The 16,297-nt window shown below is 73.2% G+C and overlaps 1 protein-coding gene and 1 long non-coding RNA gene across 2 annotated transcripts in view; both read left to right on the forward strand.

The window, feature by feature from the left end:
• Positions 1-16,297, forward strand: part of LOC135443963 (SCO-spondin-like) — a 32,872-nt gene that overhangs the window by 13,344 nt on the left and 3,231 nt on the right. The window contains exons 26-56 of the mRNA XM_064704889.1: positions 428-828; positions 1,623-1,853; positions 2,295-2,864; positions 3,083-3,165; positions 3,527-3,896; positions 4,368-4,517; positions 4,835-4,975; positions 5,059-5,241; positions 5,335-5,485; positions 5,730-5,883; positions 6,061-6,115; positions 6,198-6,615; positions 6,738-6,787; positions 6,864-6,978; positions 7,093-7,133; positions 7,542-7,721; positions 8,483-8,537; positions 9,010-9,138; positions 9,407-9,498; positions 9,596-10,099; positions 10,840-11,003; positions 12,065-12,371; positions 12,453-12,662; positions 13,320-13,520; positions 14,130-14,297; positions 14,377-14,508; positions 14,635-14,658; positions 14,871-15,243; positions 15,685-15,840; positions 15,916-15,965; positions 16,131-16,295. Coding sequence (XP_064560959.1) covers positions 428-828; positions 1,623-1,853; positions 2,295-2,864; positions 3,083-3,165; positions 3,527-3,896; positions 4,368-4,517; positions 4,835-4,975; positions 5,059-5,241; positions 5,335-5,485; positions 5,730-5,883; positions 6,061-6,115; positions 6,198-6,615; positions 6,738-6,787; positions 6,864-6,978; positions 7,093-7,133; positions 7,542-7,721; positions 8,483-8,537; positions 9,010-9,138; positions 9,407-9,498; positions 9,596-10,099; positions 10,840-11,003; positions 12,065-12,371; positions 12,453-12,662; positions 13,320-13,520; positions 14,130-14,297; positions 14,377-14,508; positions 14,635-14,658; positions 14,871-15,243; positions 15,685-15,840; positions 15,916-15,965; positions 16,131-16,295 — 6,023 coding nt within the window. The remainder of the gene's footprint in view (positions 1-427; positions 829-1,622; positions 1,854-2,294; positions 2,865-3,082; positions 3,166-3,526; positions 3,897-4,367; positions 4,518-4,834; positions 4,976-5,058; positions 5,242-5,334; positions 5,486-5,729; positions 5,884-6,060; positions 6,116-6,197; positions 6,616-6,737; positions 6,788-6,863; positions 6,979-7,092; positions 7,134-7,541; positions 7,722-8,482; positions 8,538-9,009; positions 9,139-9,406; positions 9,499-9,595; positions 10,100-10,839; positions 11,004-12,064; positions 12,372-12,452; positions 12,663-13,319; positions 13,521-14,129; positions 14,298-14,376; positions 14,509-14,634; positions 14,659-14,870; positions 15,244-15,684; positions 15,841-15,915; positions 15,966-16,130; positions 16,296-16,297) is intronic.
• On the forward strand, positions 11,509-12,029 carry LOC135443509 (uncharacterized). Its single transcript, XR_010439050.1, has 3 exons — positions 11,509-11,625; positions 11,712-11,806; positions 11,954-12,029. It is a non-coding gene; the product is annotated as an uncharacterized LOC135443509 (long non-coding RNA).

The raw sequence follows: 16,297 nt of genomic DNA on the forward strand, positions 1-16,297 counted from the left end.
ACACTGGGACACCAAGACACCAGGACACCAGGATGTGGAGACACCAAGACACCAGGACACTGGGATATGGGGACACGGGGACACCGGGACATGGGGACACAGACACACTGGGGAAATGGGATATTGGGGTACAGGGATCACAGGACACGGGGACACTGGGCTTTGGGACCCCGGGACCCCTGGACACTGGGACCGCAGGGACAGCAGGACACTGACACTGGGACACCAGCATAGTGGGACACTGGGTCACCGGGTGTGGGGGCACCAGGATACCGGGATGCGGGGACACCGGGATACTGGGACATCAGGACACTGACACTGGGACAGCAGGGCACTGACACTAAGCCAGGGGGACACTGGAACGCCGGGGCACTGGGGGGACACCGATCCCGGCCCCCCCCGAGTGCCGCCCGTGTCCCTCCCGCAGCACGTGCGTGGCGGGGCGCTGGCAGTGCCCCCCGAGCCCGGCCCCGTGCCCCGCCGCCCCCGCCTGTGCCCCCTGGGAGTTCCGCTGCCGGGCCGGGGGGCTCTGCGTGCCCGGGGCCTGGCTCTGCGACAACGAGGACGACTGCGGGGACGGCTCGGACGAGCTGTGCGACGCCCCCTGCGCCCCGCAGCAGCCCCGCTGCCCCGGCGGGCCCTGCCTGCCCTGGGGGGCGCGCTGCGACGGCGTCACGCACTGCCCCGACGGCTGGGACGAGGCCGGGTGTCCCCCCCGAGCCTGCGAGCCCCCCGAGTTCGCCTGTGCCGGGGGGCGCTGCCTGCCCCCCGCGCGGGTCTGCGACGGGCGCCTCGATTGTCCCCCCGGGGATGACTCGGATGAGGCGGGTGAGCGAGCACGGGGGGGTGCTGGAGTGAGGAGGGGGCTGCAGGGAGTTTGGGGGTCCTGGGGAATAGAGAGCCCTGCAGGACTTGGGGTCTGTGCCCCGGAATGGGGTCCCTGAGCCCCCAAACCCCGGGGATCTGTGCCCCACATTGAGGGTCCCTGAGCCCAACCTGGGTATTGTGGGTCCTGAGCCCACCGGGGGTCTGTGCCCACATAGGGTCCCTGAGCCCCCCAAATGCTGGGCGTCTGTGCCCCACACTGAGAGTCCCTGAGCCCCCCGGTCCTGGGGGTCTGTGCCCCACACTGAGGGTCCCTCAGCCCCCTAATCCTGGGGGTCTGTGCCCCACACTGAGGGCTTCTGAGCCCCCCAAATCCTGGGGGTCTGTGCCCCACATTGAGGGTCCCTGAGCCCCCCAACCCTGGGGGTCTGTGCCCCACATTGAGGGTCCCTGAGCCCCCAACCCTGGGGGTCTGTGTGGGGTCCCTGAGCCCCCCAACCCTGGGGGTCTGTGCCCCACATTGAGGGTCCCTGAGCCCCCTAATCCTGGGGGTCTGTGCCCCACACTGAGGGCTTCTGAGCCCCCCAATCCTGGGGGTCTGTGCCCCACACTGAGGGCTTCTGAACCCCCCAAACCCTGAGGGTCTGTGCCCCACATTGAGGGTCCCTGAGCCCCCAAACCGCGAGGGTGGCGCTGCTCGGGAGCCCCCCCGGAGCAGGAGCCGCCCGTATCCCAGGTGGGGGTGCCCGTGCCCGGGGTGGCGGTGCCCGTGCCCACCCGGGGTCCCGTCCCCGCAGGCTGCGCCCCCCGGTGCGGGCCGGGGCAGTTCCGGTGCGGCGGGGGCCGCTGTGTGCCCTCCCCGCACCGCTGCGACGGCCGCGACGACTGCGGGGACGGCAGCGACGAGCGCGGCTGCGCCTGCCCCGAGGGGCACCTGCCGTGTCCGGGGGGCGGCTGCGTGCCCCCCGCCGCCATCTGCGACGGCCGCCGCCACTGCCCCGACGGCGCCGACGAGAACGACTGCCCCGGTGAGGGGGACACCCGCCATGGGGACCCCGCCTGGGACCCCCGGCCCTGGGACCCCCGCCTGGGACTCCCCGGATCCCCTGCCTTGGGACCACCCCACTGGGGACCCTCCACCCTGGGAACCCCAACCTGGGGACCAACCCGGGGCCCTCCATCCTGGGACCACCCCACTGGAGACCCTTACCTGGGACCCTCCACCCTAGGAACCTCTCCTGGGACCCCCCGGCCCCTCTGCCCCGGGACCACCCCCCTGGGGACCGCCCCATCTGCCCCACGAGGGCAGGGGCTCCCGATCAGGGGCTGCTCCCCCGGACCCCCTACCCGGCATGGCCCCCTTTGGGGACCCCTCCCCGTGACCCCCTCTCACCCCGGAGCCCCTCTGGGACCCCCTTTGTTCCCCACTCCCCCCGGCGGCGGTGTCACCGCTGTCCCCGTGTCCCCAGCGCGGGCCACCTGCGCCCCCGGCACCGTGCCCTGCCCCGACGGCTCCTGCGTGCCGGAGGTGGCCGTGTGCGACGGCACTCGCGACTGTCGCGACGGCTGGGACGAGAGCCCGGCGGGGTGCGCGGTGGCGCTGCCCCCCGCGCCGCTGTCACCTGTCACCGCCCCTGTCACGGCTGTCACCGCCACTGTCACCGCTGTCACCGCCGACACTGCCATCGCGGTCACCAGCGGCACTGTCGCCAGCACTGTCACTGTCAGTGACACTGACGCTATCGCCGACACCTCTGCTGTCACCGCTGCTGTCACCAGCACTGTCACTGTCACTGTCACCGCCTCGGCCGCGCCCTGCCCGCCCCGCTCCCTGCGCTGCGACAGCGGCGGCTGCGTCCCGCGGGGGTGGCGCTGCGACGGCGACAGCGACTGTCCCGATGGCAGCGACGAGCGAGGCTGCGCCCCCCCGTGCGCCCCCGGCCACCTGCCCTGCGGCCCCGCCTGCGTCCCCCCGAGCCGCCTCTGCGACCGCGTCCCCGACTGTCGCGACAGCGCCGATGAGAGCCCCCGGCTGTGCGGTGAGACCCCGGGGGTGGCTCTGGGGACATCTGCGGGGAGAGGTCTGGGAGTGCCCCCCGTGTCCCTCCTGGGGACCCCGGGAATGAGGAGGGCGATCTCGGAGGTCCCGTGGGGAGGGAACGGGAAACTCGGCAGGGAGGGGCTCCCACCGGAGAGGGGATCCCACCGACCCCCGGGACCCCCCTGGGGACCCCTGAGAGCCCTCGTGCCCCCCCAGAGCCCCCCGGCCCCGGGAGCGGCCCGCGGGGTCCCTGCGCAGAGTTCGACTGCGGGGACGGGGAATGTGTCACCTTCCAGCAGGTAACGGGGACAGGGGCACCGCCACCCGCCCGCGCCACCGCGGCTCCCTCCCGGGGCTGCCCTGGAGCCCCCGACCCCTGCCGGTGTCACCCCGGGCCCCAGCGTGTCCCCGAGCCCTTTCCGGTGTCCCCAGGTGTCCCCTGTCCCCTGCCGATGTCACCCCCGTGTTCCCTCCATCATTCCCGCAGTGTCCCCGAACCCCTCCCAGCGCCACCCCCGCTGTCCCCTGACCCCTCCCGGTGTCACCCCGGTGTCTCCGGTGTCCCTGACCCCCTTCCAGTGCCATTTCAGTGTCCCCAGCTCCCTCCCGGCGTCACCTCGGTGTCACCCCGGTGTCCCCGCATCCCTGACCCCCTTCCAGTGCCACCTTAGAGTCCCCTCACTCCCTCTCGATGTCACCCCCGTGTCCCCCACGACTCCCTTTCAGTGCCACCTTAGTGTCCCCCAGCTCCCTCCCGGTGTCACCCCGGTGCCCCCCGTGTCCCCAGCGTCCCCTCCGGCCGCGGTGTCCCCGCAGGTGTGTGACGGGCTGCGGGACTGCCCCTCGGGAGGGGACGAGCGGGGCTGCGGCCTCTGGGGTCCCTGGGGGCCCTGGGGGTCCTGCAGCCGCCCCTGCGGGCCCGGGGGGCAGCGCCGCGCGCGGGGGTGTCACCAGCGCCACCCGGGGCTGCTGCGGGGCTGCCGGGGACCCCGCGAGCAGGAGCGAGCCTGCTTCCACCGCGCCTGCCCGGGTGAGCGGGACCCCGAGGGTTTGGGGGGATACCGGGGCATCCCGGAGGGTTTGGGGGGGATTCTGAGGCATCCCGGAGGGTTTGGGGGGGATTCTGGGGCATCCCGGCGGGTTTGGGGGGGATTCTGAGGCATCCCGGAGGGTTTGGGGGGGATTCTGAGGCATCCCGGAGGGTTTGGGGGGGATTCTGAGGCATCCCGGAGGGTTTGGGGGCACCCCGGGGCATCCCGGAGGGTTTGGGGGGCCGGGGGGTGTTGGGGTACCGGGGGCAGCCCTGACACTGCCACGAGTGCCCAGGGAAGTGAGGGGGGCCTGGGGGGAGCCCGGGGCAGTTTGGGGGTCTCATGGGGGCGTACCTGAGGGATTTGGGGGTCCCCACGGTTCAGGCTGCCCGTGGGGCGGGTTTCGGGGGCCCCACAGTCCCAGAGGGGTTCGGGGGATCTGAGACCCCCTTAACCCGCTCCCCCCGCAGTGGATGGCGCGTGGGGCCCGTGGGGTCCCTGGTCCGAGTGCCCGGGGGGCTGCGGGGGGGTCCGGCTGCGCACCAGGGGCTGCCGGCCCCCCCAGAACGGCGGCCGCGCCTGCGAGGAGCTGCGAGGGGGCCCCGGAGCGCTGGAGATGGGTGGGTGCGGGATGGGGGTACGGGGGGCTCGGGGGGGTCTGGGGGTCCCAGGGGAGGGGGAAGCCCATGGGGCGGGGGGCTCTGGGGGCGGGCCCCAATGGGTTGGGGGTCCCGGTGGGTTCCATGGGACAGATGAGCCCCGCGGAGTGGGGGGCGCTGGGTGGGCGCGGGGCTCCGCAGTGTGAGGGGCTCTGTGGGACGGGTGGGCTCTGCTGGGACAGGGGGCTCGTGGCCGGGTCCCGCTGGGGTGGGGGCTCCACAGAGCGTACGGGGGGTTCTGGGAGTCAGGGGGTCTCTGTGCCTGACGCTGCCCCCAGCCCCCTGTGCCCCGGGGGGGTGCCCCAACGCCTCGCTGTGCTCGGAGGGGCTGCGCCCCCTGCCCTGCGCCCCCTGCCCCGCCTCCTGCGCCGACCTGGCTGCCGCCGTGCCCTGCCCGCGCCCCCCGCCCTGCCGCCCAGGTGAGGGGGACACGGGGGGCTATGGGGGGCTATGGGGGGCTCCCCAGTGTGAGGAGCACCCCTGACCCCCCCGACCCCCCCAGGGTGCTGGTGCCCGGCGGGGCAGGTGCTGGAGCCCCCCGAGGGGTGCGTGCGGCCGGGGCAGTGCCCGTGCCGGGCCGGGGGGCGCCGCTTCCCCCCGGGAGCCCCGGTGCCGCTCGGGTGTCGCGTGTGCACGTGCCTGGAGGGACAGCTGCGACACTGCCGCCCGCACCCCGGCTGCTCAGGTGGGTCCCGGTACCCGTGGGGTCTCCGGTACCCGCTGTCCCCTCCCCGGTGCCCGGCTGTCCCGGTGACCCGGTGACCCGGTGTCCCCACAGTGGACTGCGGCTGGTCCTCGTGGTCGCCGTGGGGGCCGTGCGGGGGCGGCTGCGGCAGCCCCGGGGTGCAGTGGTCCTTCCGCAGCCCCTCGAACCCGGCGCGGCGCGGGGGCGGCCGCCACTGCCGCGGCATCTACCGCAAGGCGCGACGGTCAGCGGGGCCGGGGGGCTCGGGGGGCGGGCAGGGGGTCCCGGAAGGTGGGCAGGGGCCCGGGGGTCCCGCGGTGTGTGACGGTGCCTCAGGGGGGTGGGCAGGGGCCCGGGGGTCCCGCGGTGTGTGACGGTGCCTCAGGGGAGTGGGCAGGGGTCTCGGGGGTCCCGCGGTGTGTGACGGTGCCTCAGGAGGGTGGGCAGGGGTCTCGGGGGTCCCGCGGCGTGTGACGGTGCCCCCGCAGGTGCCGCACGCCGCCGTGCCCGCGGTGCCGGGAGCGCGGCCGCTGGCGGGTCGCCGGGGAGCGCTGGCGGGGGGAGCCGTGCCAGCTGTGCCAGTGCCTGCCAGGCGGGAGTGTCCGCTGTGTCCCCTACTGTCCCCTCCGCCGCTGCCCCCAGGTGAGTCGGGGCGCGGGGACAGACCCAGCCGCGGTGGCGGTGACGCTGTCGCTGTCCCCAGGTGAGTTGGGGCGCGGGGCGGGTGGCGGTGGCGGTGACGCTGTCGCTGTCGCTGTCCCCAGGTGAGTTGGGGCGCGGGGCGGGTGGCGGTGGCGGTGACGCTGTCGCTGTCCCCAGGGCCAGGCGTTGCGGGAAGGTGACGGCGGCTCCTGCTGCTCCTGCGGCCCCGCGGGTGAGTGGGGGGTCCCGGGGGTCCCGCGGGAGGTGACCCCATCCCCCCGTGCCCGTCACCGCCGTGTCTGTCCCCGCTGCAGGTGACAACGCCACGGCCATCCCGCCCGGGATGGTGACAGCGCTGTCCCCAAGCGGTGCCGAGACCCCCGGCAGCCCCGGGTACGGGAGGGGACGGTGGAGGGCCGGGATTTGGGGGTCCCCAAAGCGGGGAGGGGGCACTGGGGGAACCCCCGCGCCCTCAATGTGCCCCCTCCAGCCCCACGGCCGGGCCCGAGGGACCCAGAGGCACCGAGACCCCCCCGGAGCCCCCCAGCGCGGCCGGGGGCACCCCCGGAACCGCGACCCGGCCCGAGGACACCCCGGGACCCCCCGAGGGCACCCCCGGAACCGCGACCCGGCCCGAGGACACCCCGGGACCCCCCGAGGGCTCCGCGCCCCCCCCCGAGCCGGAGCTGCCCTCGCTGGCTCCCACGGGGGTCCCCGCTGCGACCCCCCCAGGTGAGGGAGGAAAGGCCCCCCCAGAACGACCCCCCAGAATTGGGGAGTCCCGGTGGGAGGGGGGGACGGGCCCCCGAACAGCCCCCAGGGCCGGGGGGTTCTGGGGGGCAGTGCCGGGTCAGGGGGGGCTGCGGGTCCGACATCGGCAACAGCGAGCTTGGGGGGCTGCAGGGTGGGTCCTCAAACACGAGGGGCTGCAGGGTGTACCCCCAAACACGGGGGTCACGCTGCCCCCCCGTGCCCCCCAGGCTGCGCCCCCCGGCCCTGGGGAGGGTGGGGGTCCTGCAGCCGCTCCTGCGGGGTGGGGGTCGCTCTGCGGCGCCGGAGGGAGACCCCGCCCTGGGGGGGCTGCGCCCACCGCCCCGATACCGGCACCGACACCGGCACCGGCACCGGCACCGGAACCGACACCGACACCGACACCGGCCCCGACACCGGCACCGGCACGGAGAGCGGCACCAGAACCGGCACTGGAATCGACACCGAAACCCGCGTGTGCTTCCTGCGAGCCTGCCCAGGTACCCCCAAACCCTGAGAACCTGCCCAGGGTACCCCTAAACCCACCCCGGCAGGGCGGGGACCCCCAGTAAGGGCAGGACCTTCAAGAGTGGAGGGACCCCCTTATGGGTGGGGCCCCCGGTAAAGGTTGGGACCCCCTTATGGGTGGGAACCCCGGGGGTCTGGGCTCTGCGGGGGTGGGACCGAACCCCCTTTCTGGGCAGGGATTCCCCCAGTGAGTGGGACCCCCATCCCCGGCCAGGGGGATCCCCAGGTGCGGGGGGCTCGGGGTCTGCAGTCCCCAGTCCCGGGGGTCTCGCTGCCCACTCGGGGGCTCGGGGGGTCCCAAGGGGGGCCCTGTGGGTCAGGGGGTGTCTCTGGGGCGCTGTGGGGGTGCTGCCCCCCCTGACCGCCCCGTGTCCCCCCAGTTTCGGGCGGGTGGGCGCCCTGGGGCTCCTGGAGCGCCTGCGCCGCCCCGTGCGGGGGGGGGCAGCAGATTCGCCGCCGCAGCTGCAGCGACCCCCCCCCAAAAAACGGGGGGCGGCCGTGCGAGGGAGGGGCGCTGCAGAGCCGGCCCTGCAACCTGCGGCCCTGCGGGGACCCCCCAGGTACGGGGGTACGGGGGGCACGGGGGGCACGGGGGGCACGGGGGGCACGGGGGGCACGGGGGGCGCGGGGGACTGGGGACCCTCCCTCCGACCCCAACCTTGTCCCCCCGTCCCTAAACGCCACCACTGCCCCTCCCCAAATCCCCCCCGGGACCCCCCGAGCCCCCAAACTCCCCGTGCTCACCCCTAAGACCCCAAAAATCCCCAAAGCCCCCCAACCCCTCCATCCCTGCCTGCTCCAATGGCCTCCCCCAGCCCTGACCCCCCAAACCTCCCCCAGCCCCCCAAAACTCCCCGAGCCCCCCTTTCCCCGCTGACCCCCCCCGTGTCTCCCCAGCCTGCCCCCCCCAGGCGCTGCTGGTGCCCCCGGGGGGGTGCGAGGATCTGGGGGTCCCCCCGTGCCCCCCGACCTGCGCGGACCTGAGTGGGAACAGCTCGTGCCTGGGGGGCTGCCAGGAAGGTCGGGGGGGTTTGGGGGGCACGGGGGGGGGGCGTGGGAGGGTTCGGGAGGGGCGGCTTGGGTGGGGCTGGTGGGGGCACAGGGGGATTTGGGGGATTTGGGGGATTTTGGGGGATTTGGGGGGAACTGGGAACTTGGAAGGGCGTGGAGGGGCTTGGGGAGGATTTGGGGGACTGGGAGGGAACTTAGGGAGGGTTTGGGAGTTTGGGGGGCACGGAGCAGTCCGGGGGCTTGGGGGGGATTTAGGGGCCGTTGTGAGGGGTACAGGAGGCTGAAGCCCCCCTGAACGCCCCCACCCCAGGCTGCCGGTGCCGGCCCGGGCTGGTGCTGCAGGGGAGCGGCTGCATCGAGCCCAGGTACCCCAAAACCCCACTGTACCCCGATTCCCTTAACCCAGATACCTCTGTACCCCAAATCCCACCGGTACCCGAACCCTGCTGCACCCCAAACCCATCTGTGCCCCAAACCCCACCGGTACCCGAACCCTGCTGCACCCCAAACCCATCTGTGCCCCAAATCCCACCGGTACCCGAACCCTGCTGCACCCCAAACCCATCTGTGCCCCAAATCCCATAACCTGGACACCTCTGTACCCCAAATCCCACCGATACCCGAACCCTGCTGCACCCCAAACCCATCTGTACCCCAAATCCCATAACCTGGACACCTCTGTACCCCAAATCCCACCGATACCCAAACCCTGCTGCACCCCAAACCCATCTGTGCCCCAAACCCCGGTGCTGGGCATCCCCAGACAATGGGGCCCCTGAACACGGGGGGCTCCCAGGGGCTCCCCAGGGTTTGGGGTGACTCTCCTTTGCCCTCCAGCGCTTGCGGGGTCCCTGCGGGGATGATGGGGGTCCCTGGGGATCGGGGCCCCCCTGAATCCTGCGGGTGGTCGCGCTGGACCCCGTGGACCCGCTGTGACTGCGGCACCGGGACCCGGCAGCGCTTCAGGTGAGGGGGGTCTGACCCATAACGGGAGGTCTGACCCATAGCGGGGAGATCCTGACCCATAGCGGGGGGGGCTGACCCATAACGGGGGGGTCCTGCCCCATAACGGGGGGGTCTGACCCATAACGGGGGGTCCTGCCCCATAACGGGGGGATCTGACCCATAACGAGGGTCCTGCCCCATAAGATGAGGTCCTGCCCCATAACGGGGGGTCCTGCCCCATAACGGGGGGTCCTGCCCCATAACAAGGGTCCTGCCCCGCTCCCCACAGATCCCCCACCAACCCCGCGGCCGCGCCGGGCGGTGCCCCCTGCATCGGGACCCCCCGAGAGGAGCGGGGCTGTGCCGAGCCCTGCGGAGCCGGTACGTGCCAGGATCCCCCCGAGCCCCCGAGCCGGGACCCCCGAGTGCCCCCGCGGCCCCTCGAGCGCCGCGTGTCCGTCTGTCCGTCTGTCCGCAGAGCCCGGGAGCGCGGGGCCGCCCGGGGCCACCGGGGTGCCGGGGGGCACCGAGACCCCAGAGACCCCGGAGACCCCAGGGTCCCCAGGGTCGCCGTGGGCGTGGGGCACGGAGCTGCCTTGGGGCACGGAGCCGCTGTGGGTCCCGGAATCCCCGGAGCCCCCCGAGCCACCGGAGCCCCCAGGGTCCCCAGAACCCCCAGAGTCCCCAGAATCTCCCGAGCCCTGGGAGCCCCCGGAGTCCCCGGACGCGGCACTCGGCCCGTGGTCGCCCTGGAGCACGGAGCCCCCGCCGGTGCCGGTGTCGCCCTGGAGCGCGGAGCCCGCCCGCGCCCCCGAGGCGCCGGTGCCCGCCCGGGGGTCGCCGTGGGGGCCGTGGGGGCCGTGGGGCGGCTGCAGCGCCCCGTGCGGGGGCGGCGAGCGCTGGCGCCGCCGGGGCTGCGGGACCCCCCCGTGCCCGGGACCGGCGCTGCAGAGCCAGAGCTGCCACAGCCACGTGTGCCGCGGTGAGTGCCACCGGCAGGGCACCGGGGACACCGGCAGGGGGACACCGACACGGGGACACCGGCATGGGGACACCGACATGGAGACAGCCCGACACGGGGACACCGACACGGGGACACCGACATGGGGACACCGACACGGGGACAGCCCGACACGGGGACACCGACACGGGGACACCGACATGGAGACAGCGACATGGAGACACTGACATGGGGACAGCCCGACACGGGGACACCGACACGGGGACACCGACATGGGGACACCAACACGGGGACACCGACATGGGGACACCGACACTGACGGGGACACTGACACGAGGACACCGGCAGGGGACATGGACATGGGGACATCGACACGGGGACACCGGCACGGGGACAGCGACATGGGGACAGCCCGACACGGGGACGCCAACATGGGGACACCGACATGGGGACACCGACACTGACGGGGACACTGACACGGGGACACCGACAGGGGAACCCTGACAGGGACAGAGACCCCTACACGGGAACCGTGACTGGGACCCCGAATCAGGGACCCCGACCCAGACACTGTCACCCAGAGACCCCGAGCACAGCCCTGCCCCACAGACCCCCCAATGCCCCCCAATGCCCCACAGACCCCCCGCGCCCCACAGCGCTGCCTCTCATCCCAGCCCCCCGGGGTGCTCAGGGGTGTTTTTGGGGGTGCAGAGCCGGGTGCTCCCCAATCACTGAGGGTTTTTTCGGGGGGGGGGGTGCAGAGGCCGGGTGCCCCCCGGGGCGGACGTTCCGTGAGTGCGGGGGGGGCTCGGGGTGTCCCCGGAGCTGCGCCCACCTCGGGGGGGCCGTGGGGTGCGCGGGGGGGTGCCAGGAGGGCTGTCACTGCCCCCCCGGCACCTTCCTGCACCGCCGCACCTGCCTGCAGGTGAGACCCCTCCCCAATGGGTGCTGCCCCCGAATCCGGGCTGGGAATGATGGGGGGGATTTGGGGTTTGGGGTGGGGTCCTCAAATCCACGGGTGCCCCTCAGAGTGGTCGGGGGTCACGGGGTAGGGGGTATCCCGTTTGTGGGGTGTCCCGGGGTGGGGGGGTCCCTGGGCCATGGGGGCTCTGTGGGCTCCCCCCGGCAGGGTGGTCCCGGGGTTGGGGGGTCCCTGGGTCGGGGGGATCATGGGGAGGGGGGAGGGACCCCTGGGGCAGTGGGGGGTCCCCAGGGTGATTCTGTGGGGTGGTGGGTGTCCCATGGGTGCCCCCCAGGAACAGTGGGGGCGTTTGTGGGGTCCCTGTGTCTGTGGTTTGGGGTGGTTTGGGGGTCCCTGGGTCTGGTTTGGAGTCTCTGGGTCTGTGGGTGTCCCCCGGGCGCCCCCCACCCCCGGTTCAGCCCCAGCAGTGCCCCTGCTCGGTGCCGGTCGCGCTGCTGGGGGGGGGCACGCCCGGGACGCCCCCCGGGAGCCCCCCTGGCCCGGAGCCCTCCGGGACCCCCGCTGGGGACCCCGCGATCGTGGAGCTGCCGCCGGGCGGGACCCTGAGCCTGGGCTGTGCCCGCTGGTGAGGAGGGGTCACCCCCACCCCGGGGCCTCCCCCTCGCCCCCTCCCACCGCCCGCTGCCCCCCTGACCCCCCTGTGCCCCCCAGCACCTGCCTGTGGGGCCGCCTGCGTTGCGCCCCCGCCGGGGGCTCCGCCTGCAACGGGACCGCGACACCGAACTGCGGGAGCGGCCCCTGTACCGGTGGGTACCGGCCCCATAGCCCCACAGACCCCTGCCCTATACCGGGGCTACGGCCCCACAGCCCCTACCCTACACTTGTGGGTCCCAGCCCCACTGAGGGGGCCCTGGTGGCTCCGGGGGTGTCACCGGTTGTTTGTGCCCCCACAGCGGAGCCCGGCCCCACAGCGGATCTCAGCCCCATATCGGATGTCAGCCCCACAGCCGATCTCGGCCCCACAGCAGATCTCGGCCCCACACCCGATCTCGGCCCCATATCAGATCTCAGCCCCACAGCAGATCTCGGCCCACACCCGATCTCGGCCCGTATCAGATCTCAGCCCCATATCAGATCTCGGCCCCACAGCAGATCTCGGCCCCACACCCGATCTCGGCCCCATATCAGATCTCAGCCCCACAGCGGATCTCGGCCCCACACCCGATCTCGGCCCCACAGCCGATCTCGGCCCCACACCCGATCTCGGCCCCATATCGGATCTCAGCCCCACAGCCGATCTCGGCCCCACAGCCGATCTCGGCCCCATACCCGATCTCGGCCCCATATCGGATCTCAGCCCCACAGCCCCAGGTGAGGGTCCCACCCCCTGTACCGCCCACCCCGGGGGTCTGCCCTGCCCCACCCCTCCCCGCTGACGGAGCTTTCGCGCAGGGGCCGAGCAGGAGCCCGGGGGGTCTCCGATGGCCCCGGTGGTCCCGGAGGTCCCGTGGGGGCCGTGGGGGCCGTGGGGACCCTGCAGCCAGAGCTGCACCCGCCCCGAGAGCCCCGCGAGCCGCAGCCGCCACCGGGACTGCGCGGGGGGAAACTGTGGGGCGGGGGCGGGCACCGACACACGGCCCTGCAACCTGCCCCATTGCGAAGGTACGGGGGATTTATGGGGTTAATGGGGTAACACTGCAACCTGCCCCATTGCGAAGGTACGGGGGATTTATGGGGTTTGGGGTTATCCCTGCAACCTGCCCCATTGCGAAGGTACGGGGGATTTATGGGGTTAATGGGGTAACACTGCCAGGGTATGGGGTTATGGGATTTATGGGGTTTGGGGTTATCCCTGCAACCTGCCCCATTGCGAAGGTACGGGGGATTTATGGGGTTGGGGGTTATCCCTGCAACCTGCCCCATTGCGAAGGTACGGGGTTTATGGGGTTTGGGGTTATCCCTGCAACCTGCCCCATTGCGAAGGTACGGGGGATTTATGGGGTTGGGGGTCACCCTGCAACCTGCAACACTGCCAGGATATGGAGTTATGGGGTTATGGGGTTCCCCGCAGCTCCCCCCTGTGAGGGTACAGAGTTTGGGGGTCTCTGGGGGTCCCGCTCACTGTGGATGATCCGGGATATCTCTGCCCCTCTGTGGGATGTTCTGGGGTATTTTAGGGGTATTGTTTGGGGTCCCTCTGACTCTGCCGTTCCCCGCAGCCCCCCCGTGTGTGACGCCCCACTATGAGGAGGTTTGGGGGGCTATGGGCTGTTTTGGGGGTATATTTGGGGGTCTCTCTGACTCTGCCGTTCCCCGCAGCCCCCCCGTGCCCGAAGCCCCCCTGCCCGTGCCGCTGGAGCCCCTGGGGTCCCTGGGGGTCGTGCTCGCGGCCCTGCGGGGGGGGGCAGCAGCGGCGGCTCCGCGCCTTCGCCCCCCCCGGGCCCGGGGAGCGCTGGTGCCCCCAAATCCTGGGGGGGGGCCACGAGCAGCGCCGGCCGTGCGGGGTGACGGCGTGCAGGGGTGCGGGATGGGGCTGGGGGCGGGATTGGGGTGCGGGATGGGGCTGGGGGGGATCGGTGGGCTGGGGGACACTGGGAGGTGTGGGGCCATGAGGGGGCTATGGGCGAATATTGGGGTGGCTGGGGGGATGTTGGGGGGGGTTCAGAGCGGCTGTGGGGGGGATTGGGAGTGTGGGGGGACACTGGGGGGATATTGGGGCAGTCCTGGGGGAATGCTTGGGGGGTTCATAGGGGCTGTGGGGGATATTGGGGGTGTGGGGGCCATGAGGGGGCGATGGGGGGGACATTGAGGGGATATTGGGGTGGCCCTGGGGGGATGTTGGGGGGTTCAGAGGGGCTGGGGGGGGATTGGGGACCATGAGGGGGGTGTGAAGGAACACTGGGGGGATATTGGGGTGACTGGGGGGTCTATGGGGGGGGACACTGGGGGGATATTGGGGTGGCTGGGGGGGTCTGTTTGGGTGCTTCAGGGGGGCAGCGACCGGGGGGTCTCGGGACGCTGTCTGGGTGGTTCAGGCGGGAGGGGATCGGGGGTCTCGAGGGTCTCGGGGGGCTCGGAGCGAACCCGGGCTGTTCCGGGGGTCACCCCTGTCTACCCCCCCCTCCGCAGTGAACGGCGCCTGGTCCCCGTGGGGTCCCTGGTCGCGCTGTGACGTCACGTGCGGGGGGGGCCGCTCCGTGCGCAGCCGCTCCTGCTCCAGACCCCCCCCCAAAAACGGGGGCAGCCCCTGCCCCGGGGTGGGGCACGAGCTGCGCGTCTGCAACGCCCGCGCCTGCGGTACGGGGGGGTCTGGGGTGCCCTGGGGGGCTCGGGGGGTCCCTGGCGCTGTCGGGGCGCTGACCGTGCCCCCCCCCAGGCCCGCGGTGCCCCCCCGGGCAGACCCAGTCCCCCTGTGCCACGCGGTGCCCGCGGAGCTGCCGGGACCTGCAGGAGGGGGTGTCCTGCGAGGGGGGGGCGCCCTGCGAGCCGGGCTGCCGCTGCCCCCCCGGTGAGACCCCGGGACCCCCCGGGACCCCCGTGTGTGACCCCCGTGTGTGACCCGCCGGGCCCGGCTCCCCTGAGCGTGTCCCTGTCCCTGTCCCTGTCCCTGTCCCCATTCCTGTCCCCATTGCAGGGACCCTGGAGCAGGACGGGGGCTGTGTCCCCCCTGAGCCGGTCCCTGTCCCATCCCTGACCCTGTCCCTGTCCCTGTCCCCCCCATTTCAGGGACACTGGAGCAGGACGGGGGCTGTGTCCCCCCCTGACCCTGACCCTGTCCCTGTCCCCATTCCTGTCCCTGTCCCTATTCCTGTCCCTGTCCCTGTCCCTGTCCCTGTCTCATCCCTGTCCCTGTCCCTGTGCCCATTGCAGGGACCCTGGAGCAGGACGGGGGCTGTGTCCCCCCTGTCCCTGTCCCTGTCCCTGTCCCTGTCCCCATTCCTGTCCCCATTGCAGGGACCCTGGAGCAGGACGGGGGCTGTGTCCCCCCCGCGCTGTGCCCCTGCCTGGACTCGGGGGGGCACCTCTGGGTGCCGGGGGGGGGCGGCCCCGCCCGGGGCTGCCGGAACTGCACGTGCGCGGGGGGGCGGCTGCGCTGCGGGCCGGGGAGGTGCCCGCCCCCCCCCGCGACCCCCGGGACCCCCCCCGGGACCGCCCCCGGGACCGCCCCCTGCGCCTGGAGCCGCTGGACCCAGTGGGGACCCTGCAGTGCCACGTGCGGGGGGGGGCGGCAGCTGCGATACCGGTCAGCGGGGGACACGGGGATGGGGGGGGGACACGGGGATGGGGGGGACACGGGACACCCGGAGGGGGATACGGGGGTCGGGGGGGGACACACGGGCTGGGTTGTGACACGGGGGGTTGTAGGGGGGGACACGGTACCTTGGGGACACAGGACACCGGGGAGGGACACACGGGGCTGGGGGGGGACACGGGAGTTGGGTGGGGGACACGGCACTTTGGGGACATGTCACACCCGGGGGGGGACACATGGAATTGTGGGGACACAGAACTTGGGAGGAATAGGGTATATGGGGGTTGGGCGTCATGAACCTGGGGGGCACCTCTGGGGGGGCCGCATCACCTTGGGAACACACGTGGCGCTGGGGGGACACGGAACCCACAGGGGGTGATGTGACCCTGGGGGGGCTGCGGTGACCCCCAATGCCCCGTGTGACCCCCCCAGGACCCCCATTCCCCCCGAGGGCGGGGCGGGACCGTGCGGAGCCCCCCAGGAGCAGGCGCGGGGCTGCGAGGAGGCGCCGTGCCCGCCGCTGTGCCCCTGGGCGGGGGGCGAGCGGGCGCTGGGCGAGCGCTGGAGCCCCGGTCCGTGCCGGCTCTGGTGAGTGGGGGGCGCCGGGGGGCGCGGGGGGCTCCGAGAGACCCCCACCCACCGCCTGTGCCCCCCCCGCTGCAGCACCTGCACCCCCGAGGGACCCGAGTGCTGGGACACGCCGTGTGCCGCCGGTATGGGGGGGATTGGGGGGTCCTGGGGGGGTCTTACGGGGCATTGGGGAGTCCTGGGGAGGGCAGAGGGATCTCTCGAGGCATTGGGGGGTCCTGGGGAGGGCAGGGGGGTCTCACAGGGCATTGGGGGGTCTCGGTGACCCCGGTGCCCCCCGTGCCCCCCAGAGCCGTGTGACTGGAGCCCCTGGGGGCCCTGGGGACCCTGCAGTGACCCCTGCGCGGGGGGGTCCCGCCTGCGCCACCGGCACCCCCTGCAGCCCGAGCCCCCCGGGCGGGCGTGCGCGGGGGTCCGCACCCAGAGCGAGAGCTGCGGCTCCAGCGCCTGCCCCGGT

The sequence above is a fragment of the Zonotrichia leucophrys genome, chromosome 2, assembly GCF_028769735.1.
Source record: "Zonotrichia leucophrys gambelii isolate GWCS_2022_RI chromosome 2, RI_Zleu_2.0, whole genome shotgun sequence".
NCBI lineage: Eukaryota > Metazoa > Chordata > Aves > Passeriformes > Passerellidae > Zonotrichia > Zonotrichia leucophrys.